This window comes from Oryzias melastigma, linkage group LG8 (assembly GCF_002922805.2).
Source record: "Oryzias melastigma strain HK-1 linkage group LG8, ASM292280v2, whole genome shotgun sequence".
NCBI lineage: Eukaryota > Metazoa > Chordata > Actinopteri > Beloniformes > Adrianichthyidae > Oryzias > Oryzias melastigma.
This window is the reverse complement of record NC_050519.1, coordinates 10,869,697-10,881,637: the sequence shown is the minus strand read 5'-3', so window position 1 is coordinate 10,881,637 and position 11,941 is coordinate 10,869,697. Positions and strand designations below refer to the sequence as shown.

The following is an 11,941-nucleotide window of genomic DNA, read 5'->3' as shown; positions in this document are numbered from 1 at the left end:
AGGGCCCCCCAAGGGTGATCCACCCCACGCCCAGCAGCGGGGCACCCAAGAGAAACGTAGGCCCCAAGGAGTGATGTAAACAAGGCCCAACCAGGCACACCCACTGATGGAGTTTTGAAGAGGACTAGTTCTCGAGAGCAAGGACCGGATGCCGCACCATCGAGACCTGAACACCCCAAGGCTCTGATGTAGTTTGATCCTCTGCTAGATCTTAAATCTCGGGGATCCCACTCCCGGCGTGGGGAGGAGACCGCCGGGCCCAGGAGACCAGCACCCAAGAGACAAGACCACCATGCCGAAAGATGAACTTGTCTTGGCACATCAGTAGGAGACGGTTACTAAAGCGGATGCTGCTTGATCTGCTGTTGTAACTCCGCTCATTTAGCATGGCCATAGGGACCGACCCACACCTAAAACCTCTGTTTACACAATCTCTCTGTTGTTCAAAGACATTTGAATCCCAGTTTGTGGTTCTGTCTTGAAACATCAAACTGTTGTGAAGAGGAGTTGTGAACGTACTTTGAACATGTGGAGCAGGAGATGGATCCGTACCCACCATACCTATTGTAAGGTCCCTGACATTGAGATGTAGAGGTTTTGATGTGGTCATTCAAAACCTTACTCCACGGTAATGTGGTGTAGATCCTCGGACTGTAATTACCAATTTCCTTTTTGATACTTGGGTTGATCAATAGATCACTGAAGAACTGATATGGATATGAAGAGGTTTTACTTGATTCTCTCAGAACTTTACTCCACGGCAGCGCAGTATAAATTCTTGGACTGTAATTACCACTTTCGTTTTTTATATTTGGGTTGGTCAATAGATCACTGAAGAGAAGGACATTGAATTGAAAAGCTTTCAAGGCAAATTCACGATAAACATTCTCGTAGATCTTGTAGAGAGGAGACCTGGACTCCAGTTCTAAGAGCTTCTCAGCCGGGATCATAGGGAAACGAATGCGACTCAGCAGGCCCACCACAGTGTCAGAGTTGTTTAAGAGAGCTCTCTGCATTATGACTCCAGAGTCTCAAGGACAAAATACTCATCTGGAACCACCAAATCTGAGCGAGTTAGGAGGGCTTGAAGGAGTTCTACTGGAAGGTCATCCCATGCTGGAGAACTAGTCAGGTTTTGGTAGTTCCAGGCCAGATACTGAAGGAGGTTTTCTTCAAGGGCGGTGTCATTAGTTTCTACTGCATACTGATAAATGGACACTTGGTTGTAAAAGGAGCTGTCGTCAGGGAGAACTTGAGTGAACAGACGTCCGACATCTTCCATTAGTTGCTTAATTCCAAAACTAGCAGCCATTTGATGCAGGCACAGCGCAGACGAGAACGTCACATCAATCTTATGAGTGTAAAGGTACCTGAAAGAATCATATTCACATTTACTGCAATGTTTAATGATGAAAAATATATAATAAAATCATCAAAACTGTTTAAGGTACCTGATTAATGAGGAGAAATATGGATGGCAAGGCTTCCTGAGTTCAACCGTGATGTTAGTTGTTTCTGGAAACACATTAAAGTTTGGGAAAAGAGACAGAATTGTCTTGTGTTCACAGATTGTCGTTCCATCCATCTCTGGCAAATCATCCTCCTGTCTGTTTCCAGTTGGACTCTGCAGAAGTATGTTTAAGTCACAGTTTGTTGCAGTCTCAAAGAGCTGACCAAAGTCTTTTGACAGACTGATTCTGTGTGTTGACGTACTGTTGGTCAAACTACTGCCTGAAATCACATAGTCATTAGAATGACTATTCAAAAAGTGGAAGAAAGAATTTACCCATACTGCAAATCACAGAAACTTACATCCTTTTTCACAAACAACAGAGACATCCTCTGTGTGAGTACAGTCACGTTCTCCCCAGGCTCTGGATTCACATGAGATTAGATTGTTCTCATCGCCGTCACAAAGGATGTTATCAAGCCAAATGGGTCCAGGTGCTGAGATAGGAAAGGATGAAAAAATATATATATTTTTCAATGACGGATGTCTCAATTTCTGTCTGTTTCACAGTGTTTTACTACCATGTGGTGGTGGATGAAACGTAAAAGATTAGGCTCCAGGGAAGTTGAGCTGGCGACACACAACTCTGGTCTCCCTCATGTCCCATCCATCGTCACACACAGTTTCCCATCTGCTGTTATAGAAGATCTCAACGCGGCCCTCTGCTGCGCTCTCAGAGCCAGTCAGCCTCACATCCCCTTCCTTTGGTTCAAAGTTTTGTTCTAAATCCAAGCATTGATTAAGGTGAGATCAAAACACATGTTGCAGAATCATTTACACAAACAAAGTGTCTTTCTGAAAAAAAAAGTGTTTTCAATACAAATAAAACATGAAAATCTATTTTAGATGACTCACTGAAAATATTTCATCTGGATGCTCCTGCAAAGACATGCAGAAGCAGCAAAGGTCAGAAAGAGTGGAGATATTGGGGCACAAACATTTCAACCTGAAAAGAAAACCATCCAACAATTAATAATTTATTAATTGTTGGAATAATTAATTAAAATATACTTCCTTTTTTTTTTTACTTGTCCTGTCCAACAGCTGAGCAAACAGATATGAGCTGAGAGCCTCTTGTGTTAGACAGATTTTACTGTCACAACAGGGGTTTATTCAGTATAAACCCCTGTTTAATTTTATACTAGAAATGTACAAAGGGGGAGAAGGCCCGGCTGTCCCCACACCAAGTCCCGCCGCTGAGACAGCACGGGGCTGCGGAGGGAACCCGCTCGCCAGGCAATTGTGCCAAGCACCAAGAGCAAGGCGCGCTGGCCCACTGCAGCGGCCCCCCACGCCAGGAAGCGGGAAGGCACAGGAGCACAGAGAATGCAGGCCCCAGCCCAGCCAGAAGAGCAGCCCTCCTCCCCGCACCAGGAGTGTCAGTGTGAGGCCCCACCCCCACTGACCTCCCAAACTCCAGACAAGCAGCCCACCACCACTCATTAGTACTGAGCATTCCCCTGGCCCACCACAGGTACGAGCCAGGACCCCCTAAGGGAGACCCGCCCCATCCTTCAAAAAACCGCCCACCCCCTGCCACGGGAGGCCCAGGGGAGAGCAAGACAGGGGGCCGCCCACCCTCGCCCATGTGAGGGACACCCAGGAGAAGCAGGGGGCCCCGGAGCAGTGAGGTTAACAAGTCCCAACCAGGCTCTACCACTGATGAAGTTTTTGAAGAGGTCCAGTTCTCAAGAGCAAAGACCAGAACCCGCACCCCCCCAGACATGGACACCCCCAGGCTTCGATGTAATTTTGTATCCCTGCTCAAGATCTTAAATCGTGGGGATCCCTTTCCCCATGTGGAGACAAGGCCCCCGAGCACAGGAGACCAGCACTCAAGGGACAAGGCCACCAGGCCGGGGGGGGGTGGGGGTCTTAGGGGACAGAAGGTCGAAGGTCCAACCTGCCTTTTATGATGAATATGTGTTGGTGTGTGTTACTGTATATTTTTAAGTGTTAGAGGTCTGCGTACAGCAGTTAAAATTGGTGAGTAGAGCATTGACAGGACATCTCCTGATTGCTGGCAGAAATAACCCCTCACCCTCCCACCAATGGCCCTACATGTCTACGGTGCAGCTAAACTTGGCGGGAAGGGCACTGAGAGGACATCTACTTTTTGCTGGGAGTGATGTCCAAGCACCCCCACCCCCCACCAGGGGTCCTACATGTTGAAGGTGCATTTAAAACTGAGGGGGGGCGAGTCCATGCAGTGGCCACAGGAAAGGGGCAACTGCCAAGTAGTCCACCCCCCGCAGTGCAATGCAATACAACCACCTTCCCCATCTCCCCACTGCGTGTTCATATGAGGAACGGGGATAAATCGGGGTAAGCTGGCAAACTGACCCCTGATGGCGTACCACTAATTTATTCTTTTTACTATTTGCAAGCAAACAGTATCTGATTTCCAATATTTACATGAAATGTCAAAATGTGACACATCATTATGATTATTTATTAAAGAAGCAGATTTTGGAAATCTTAAAAGTTTTATTGCTACACATGACTTAGCGCACATAATAACAATTTCATAACGCGCTGGTCTTTTTTGCTGATGCAATTTTGGAGTCTGGCCAAAAGATGTCACCAGTTTTCAGTGTGTCAAATGATTTACAGCCCTGAATAACTTCAACACAATTTGATTCATTTGGTTCGGTGGTTCAGAAAGCTTTGGTTTCTTCACTGCAAAAAAAAAAAAAAAACAGAATTGTAACCACAAGATCATAGATGTAGCACAGATTTATGGGCATCCTGCCGAATCTGAAAATGATGACGTAATGTCAAACTGCTCGTGCATGCAGGTAGGAAGGATTTATAAAACATTACATTCAAAGTCACTGAAATCACCATCCTTCCTCATTCTGATGCTGGGTATGAACTGCAACATGTCTTGGCCATGCCTACATGCCTAAATACATTGAGTTGCTGGCATGTGATTGGCTGATTAGACATTTGGGTTAATGAGCAGTTTGACAGGTGTACCTAATAAAGCGGCCAGTGGCAGTGAGTGTGTGTGTCCTGTGAAAAAAAGAAGATATAATAACACAAAGAAATGTATTTATTTATTCACCAAACATGCAGGAAAGGAAAGCTCAGATTAAGAAGCAGAAAAAAAAAATGGAATTTTATTAAATGGAATCAAAATAGTAAAATCAACCTGATGGTGGTTAGAGTACCTTATTGTAATCTACTAATTAATTAATTATTGCACCAAAAGGATCCTGCTCTTACCAGGTGTCATTTACACGAGGCCTAGAAGCCTGATTAAACATATTCTGGTCTCACAACAAACACATAGGTGTACTTGTTGTCGACACAGGGGTAGGGAGAAGCCTGGGTGTCATTTGTCAAAATGTAAGCCTTGTTGTCTTTGAAGCTCTGAACCTGAAAGATGAACTCGTCTTGGCACATCAGTAGGAGACGGTTACTAAAACGGATGCTGCTTGATCTGCTGTTGTAACTCCGCTCATTTAGCATGGCCATAGGGACAGACTCACACCTAAAACCTCTGTTGATACAATCTCTCTGTTGTTCAAAGACATTTGCCTCCCAGTTTGTTGTTTTGTCTTGAAACATCAAACTGTTGTGAAGAGGAGTTGTGAACGTACTTTGAATGTATGGTGAAGGGTTTGGATAGTATTGACCACCGTACCCACCGTACCCACCGTACCCATGGATCTGATATGGATATGAAGAGGTTTTACTTGATTCTCTCAGAACTTTACTCCATGGCAGCGCAGTATAAATCCTCGGACTGTAATTACCACTTTCGTTTTTGATACTTTGGTTGGTCAATAGATCACTGAAGAGAAGGACATTAAATTGAAAAGCTCTCAAGGCAAATTCACGATAAACATTCTCGTAGATCTTGTAGAGAGGAGACCTGGACTCCAGTTCTAAGAGCTTCTTAGCCGGGATCATAGGGAAACGGATGTGACTCAGCAGGCCCACCACAGTGTCAGAGCCGTTTAAGAGAGCTCTCTGGATTATCCATGACTCCAGAGTCTCAAGGACAAAATACTCATCTGGAACTACCAAATCTGAGCGAGTTAGGAGGGCTTGAAGGAGTTCTACTGGAAGGTCATCCCATGCTGGAGAGCTAGTCAGGTTTTGGTAGTTCCAGGCCAGATATTGAATGAGGTTTTCTTCAAGGAGTTTGTCGTTTGTTTCTACTGCATACTGATAAATGGACACCTGGGTGTAAAAGGTGCTGTCGTCAGGGAGAACTTGAGTGAACAGACGTCCGACATCTTCCATTAGTTGCTTTACTCCAAAACTAGCAGCCATTTGATGCAGGCACAGTGCAGACGAGAAGGTCACATCAATCTTACGAGTGTAAAGGTACCTGAAAGAGGCATATTCACATTTACTGCAATGTTTAATGATGAAAAATATCTAATCAAAATCCCCAAAACTGTTAAAGGTACCTGATTAATGAGGAGAAATATGGATGGCAAGGCTTCCTGACTTCAACCGTGATGTGAGTTGTTTCTGGAAACACGTTAAAGTTTGGGAAAAGAGACAGAATTGTCTTGTGTGCACAGATTGTCGTTCCATCCATCTCTGGCAAATCATCCTTCTGTCTGTTTCCAGTTGGACTCTGCAGAAGTATGTTTAAGTCACAGTTTGTTGCAGTGTCAAAGAGCTGACCGAGCTCATTTGACAGACTGATGCTGTGGTCCATTGAGTGTGTTGAGGTTTTGTTGGTTAAACTACTGCCTGAAATCACATAGTCATTGGAAGGAAGATCTTAAAAAATTGAAGAATAGAATCTGCCAACACTGCAAATCACAGAAACTTACTTCCTGTTTCACAAGCAACGCCAACATCCTCTTTGTGAGTACAGTCAGTTATTCCCCAGCCTTTGAAACTACAAGACACTAGATTGTTCTCATTGCCGTTACAAGTAATGTCATCGAGCCAAATGGGTCCAGATGCTGTGATAGAAAAAAATGAGAAAAAAATGTTTTTTTCAATAATGCATGTCTCACTTTCTGACTGACTGTGTTTTACTACCGTCTGGTGGTGGATAAAATGTAGCAAAATGCACCTAGTTTGTAGCTCTTTCCAGTGATAACAGATTTGGCTCCAGGGAAGTTGAGCTGGCGACACACAACTTGGGCCTCCTTCATGTCCCATCCATCGTCACACACAGTTCCCCATTTTCCACTGTGGAAGACCTCAACGCGGCCCTCTGCAGGGCTCTCAGAGCCAGTCAGCCTCACATGGCCTTCCTGTGGCTCAACATTTTGTTCTATATGCAAGTATAGGTCAAGGTGAGGATATACCGTAACATGTGTTACACAACCATTTTTACATGACCAAAATACATCAAAATAGTCATGCAAAAAAAAAAGTTAAGGAAATTAAAGTGTTTTGAATGACTCACTTAAAATATCCAATCTGAACGCTCCTGCAAAGACATGCAGAAGAAGAAAAGCCCAAAGAACGAGCAGATTTGGAGGCATTTCCACCTAAAAAGGAGAGCAAACTTTTACCAAATGAAAGATTTTTGTTCACATTTGTCGTCCAAGGATTTGATTGAGACTCTTTTTGCTTGATCATAAATTTCTCCTTGCCTTATTAATATACATGCTTAAAATTTTGCAAGATGACTTCAGTAAAGAGATCTACCTTCTTGTTCAGGAAGCGTTGTCCTCGAGTGGATCTCTGCTTTTCAGGTCAACGGTGCAAACGCAGCTCCCTCTGTGTCCAGCTGCATGTGGCGGTGCAGTATAAATACTGACACTGGTCTGGTGTACTCCCACATTCGTAGGTTTCATTTCTCATTAATCCAGAACAAAAAAATCATTACACAACACTTTTTGGGGAACAACTTATCCAAAAACAATACTTATCCCAATAATAAGATAAGACTCAGGAGTAGAGAAATTAAGATTTTACTGTAAATCCATTGGGGAAAAAAGTGGAGCCAAACAAACCTGTGGTGGAATTTCTTAATTGAACAGTTTGAATATTTTCATTTAAGAACAGGTCTGCTCAAAAACATACTTTCTTGACGGGTTAAACCCCCCTCACAGAGTGTACATATTCTTTAAAAAGAAAACAAAATCACACTCAAAAAAATCTTTTTTTTGTACATTCAATGTAAGAAAGGCTACAGTACTGTTGAAGCCCACATCTGGCTTGTTAAGGAGACAAGTTGCTTCAATGCATGCTGGTACGACAGAACCTAACTTTCACTCTCACGAAACCATTTCACCAACTTGGTTTGTTAGGGGATAATTTTTAAGGTTAAAGTTATGCATTTTTAGAGGAAACACAAAGTGCTGTGAGTTCAACAGTGTCTGAATTGTAAACAAACTAAAACCACAGTGCAGTGGCCTCATCAGCCAACCTCCCCCATCGCCATATGCTTCCTGAAGTCCACTGTCATCTCCACGGTCTTTTCTGGGTTCAGCTCTAGATGGTTCTGGCTGCACCAGACAGCCAGCCGCTCCACTTCTCCTCTGTATGTGGACTCATCACCATCCCGGATGAGTCCGATGACTGTGGTGTCGTCCGCAAACTTCAGAAGCTTCACTGAGGGGGCTCCTGAGGTACAGTCATTGGTGTAGAGCGAGAAGAGCAGTGGGGAAAGAACACACCCCTGGGGGGCGCCAGTGTTCAGAGTCCGGGTGCTGAATGTGATGCGACCCAGCTTCACCTGCTGCCTCCTGTCAGTCAGGAAGCTGGTGATCCACTGACAGGTGGAGGGAGGCACAGTGAGCTGGGCTAGTTTGAGATGGAAGAGCTCAAGGACGATGGTATTAAAGGCAGAGCTGAAGTCCACAAACAGGACCCGTGCATAGGTCCCTGCGGAGTCCAGATGGTGCAGGATGTAGTGAAGAGCCATGTTGACTGCATCATCCGCTGACCTGTTTGCTCTGTAGGCAAACTGCAGGGGGTCTAGCAGAGGGTCAGTGATGTCCTTCAGGTGGCCCAGTACCAGGCACTCAAAGGATTTCATGACCACGTAGGTCAGGGCGACGGGTCTGTAGTCATTTAATCCTGTGACAGAAGACTTTTTGGGAACTGGGATGATGGTGGAGTGTTTGAGACAAGCAGGGACCACACACGTCTCCAGATAGCTGTTGAAGATTCTTGTGAAGATGGGAGCCAGCTGGTCGGCACAGACTTTCAGGCAGGACGGGGACACTCCATCAGGACCTGGAGCCTTCCTTATCTTCTGCTTCGGAAACTGTTGACGCACATCTTGTTCGCAGATCCTCAGTGCTGATGAGTAGTCGGGTGTGGTGGAGGTTGGAATTGGAGGTGGGTTCTGTGGGGAGGAGATGGTGGGGGAAGACGTCTTACCTGGAGGCTCAATCCCGATAGCAGTACATGGATTTGTACCTGGGAACCCAGTTCTCATGCTGGACGACCCCCCTGAAGCCCACCACTTTTTAAAGTGACAGGTTGTTGTTGACAAACTCCCCCTCAGTGGTGGTCCACTCTTTCCAGAACCACCATTATACAAGTCCTCATCCTTTACAGCCTGTAACCATTTTCTGTGGTTGAGAGCTATTAGAGCTGTAGTTCCACGAAGATGTCCACAATGACTATGGAATTTGAAGAGGGTTCATTCTAATCTAGCCCAGTGACTCTAGGTACTGAACCAAGAAGTTCACGCTACTTTAAATTGTCATCTTTAAGAAACCAGTCTGAAATGATTCCAGGTTTATGACATGGCCAGTTATCCTGCTGGAAGCAGCAATCAGACGATGGGTACACTGTGGTCATAAAAGGATGGGAATTAGGGTTGTGGATCATTACTTAGGTGGCAATCCGATTCGGTTCACGAATCAAGGTCAACGATTCACGAATTGAACCTCGATTCTTACTATTTTAATATATTGTGTTTGAATGGTTGCTAGGCAAATGTCTGTTGACTGGATGTGGGAATGTTCAAATAATACATACTGTATATAATTACCATCACTTAGACATTTTATTTAAAGTAGGAATCAACAAGACATAAATAAAACCACAAAGATTAAAAAAAAGAAACAGTATTTATTACTTTAGACATAGTATCACTTAAAAGTTCTTCTTTCAACTTTAACATCAAACAAACCACAAACTTCACTGTTGCTTTGCTCAGTTTAACAACAAATCCTTAAAGTGCCCAACTTAATGGGCAAGGAACCTGAGGCACAGTGAGAAGTGAGTGATTTATGCATATAGTTAGATTCAAACTGTTTTAATTTTAACTTGTGTTTTTTTTACTATGCACAAAATATATTGTATGAGTTACAAGTCAAGAATTATTATTAGGGTGAGTCTATTTTCTTGCCATAAGAAAATGTTAAATGCCGCCTGCAGGTGAAAGACATCTAGTAGGTTTCTTATGTGTAATTATTAGCTTGGATGTGGTGCTTGATCAAAACAATCAATTTTGATCCGGTCTAAAATGACATGGTTGTGCCCAATGTCTGAACAAGTTAGAGAATGAAGAGATTTTTAGATATCTTTATCATGTCATGGGGGCAGGATAACTCGATTGTACAAAGGTACAGTAGTACAATAGTAGCTGATGAGAAATTATGGTTCAATTCCCAATTCCCAGGGGGAACACGTGTTTTCCTTGTTCAGTTATGAAGAAAATCCACAGTAGGCTTGTTTGGTCTTGATTTTCCAATGTGCTGACAGTAAAATATTCCTTCCTCAATTCCTTAGTCTTTCCTCAACTATCCAGTTTTGGACAAGTTGTGACAGTCCCATGAACTACAGTGCATTGACTTTTAACTACCTGGTCTAAAAATGAAACTGAAACTCAAGAACATTTGGGGGAGTATACGGATATAACGCTCGTATTTATACCGCACCTTGGTACACAGGTGGACTCAGAGTAAGCCGTGTTTGCACTGTTGACCTAAAAAAATTAGATCCACTCGAGAACGACAATTGTTAAGAAAAGTAAAGAAAATTATTCATGCAAAATTTTATATGTATTTGACTGTAAGGAAATGGAATGTCATGATCGAATAAAAATTACTTTCATCCAGTCAATCTTTTGACCATAAATGTGAACTTTGTTAATAGTTGGATGGTTTTCTTTCCAGGTTGAAATGCTTATGCCCCAAAATCTCCACTCTCTCTGGCATTTACTGTTACTGCATGTCATTGCAGGAGCAACCAGATTGAATATTTTTAGTGAGTCATCTAAATTGATTTGCCATATATTTTATTTGTGTAAAAAAAATAATAATAATTAGGTTGTTTTTTTAAATGGAGATTTTGTTCATGGCGCATTGAGGTCTTCCACAATGGCAAATGGGGAACTGTGTGTGACAGTGAATGGGGGTATGAAGGAGGCCCAAGTGGTGTGTCGCCAGCTCAACTTCCCTGGAGCCTAATCTGTTATCACTGGAATGAGAAAAACTTTACTTCCATTCATCCACCACCAGATGGTAGTAAAACACTGTCAGTCAGTCAGAAATTGAGACATGCAACACTAAAAAATCTTTTTTCTTTTTCATCTTTTCTTATTACAGCATCTGGACCCATTTTGCTCGATAACATGAATTGTATTGGAAATGAGAACGATTTAGTGTTTTGTGATTAGTGCGTAGTACATGACTGTACTCACATGCAGGATATTTGGGTTGTTTGTGATACAGGAAGTAAGTATCTGGGATCTTTAGGGTGGATAACTTATTTTCTTCAACTTTTATTACAAATTCATTCCAATAACTGTGTAATCTCAGGCAGTAGTTTGACCAGCAATACCTCAACACACTGAGTGGACCACAAAATCCGCCTGTCAAAAGACCACAGCCAACTTTTTGACACTGCAAGAAAAAGGAAACAGCCAGGAAGATTATTCCCAGTGATGGTTGGAACAACAATCCTCGCACACGAGACTATTGTCTCTCTTTTCCCAAACTTTAATGTGTCTGCAGCATAGACTGAATATAAGAATTATTTTTATAGTCAATGGTCTGCAGAAAGAACTAACATCACTTTTGAAATCGGGAAGCCTTAGCAACCATATTTCTCCTCCTTAATACCTTGAACAGTTTTGATGATTTTTAATCATATATTTTCAACCATTAAACATTGACCGGATGCATGTTCATAAAACTGCAAAAAAGTGTGTTCTTGAATGCAACACAATCGTACAGTGTGAAAGCACCTATGCACCATCTTACATACTGTGTAGATTCGCCTTTAAGCTGCCACTTTCAATGAAAAGCTTCAGTAAACATACATAGAGCAGAATTTTGGACTTCTATCTGCATTTGCATAGACAGTTTTGTTGAAAAGCACAACATCTTAAATGAATAGCAGTATGGCTTTCAGGATAATAGGTCAACATCTTTAGCAGTGATGGATTTCACTGAAAATATTGCAACAGCTATTGACAGAAAAAGAGAACGCCATAGATGTTTTTATAGATTTCAGCAAAGCATTTGACACAATTAATCATTC

General features: G+C 42.8%; 1 protein-coding gene and 1 pseudogene across 1 annotated transcript; one reads left to right on the top strand and one right to left on the bottom strand.

Annotated features, from left to right (window-relative positions):
* LOC112146206 overlaps positions 1-10,866 on the top strand; it is a 21,440-nt pseudogene extending 10,574 nt beyond the window's left edge.
* On the bottom strand, positions 4,189-7,270 carry LOC112146027 (galectin-3-binding protein B). Its single transcript, XM_024271581.2, has 6 exons — positions 7,142-7,270; positions 6,897-6,981; positions 6,558-6,761; positions 6,310-6,444; positions 5,935-6,226; positions 4,189-5,852 (listed from the first exon to the last, which is right to left on the bottom strand). Exons 2-6 carry the CDS (start codon positions 6,973-6,975, stop codon positions 4,772-4,774), a joined length of 1,791 nt encoding a protein of 596 aa, XP_024127349.1. The 5' UTR covers positions 6,976-6,981; positions 7,142-7,270; the 3' UTR covers positions 4,189-4,771.
* Positions 10,867-11,941: the final 1,075 nt, after the last annotated feature.

Bases quoted from the DNA above. Each gene is read 5' to 3' on its own strand.
- LOC112146027 (XM_024271581.2), bottom strand. From the start codon at position 6,975: ATGCCTCCAAATCTGCTCGTTCTTTGGGCTTTTCTTCTTCTGCATGTC. The intron at 6,445-6,557 runs GTGCATTTTGCT...TTTCTATCACAG, and splicing joins TGGAAAGAGCTACAAACTAG to CATCTGGACCCATTTGGCTC. The intron at 6,227-6,309 runs GTAAGTTTCTGT...ATGTGATTTCAG, and splicing joins CGTTGCTTGTGAAACAGGAA to GCAGTAGTTTAACCAACAAA.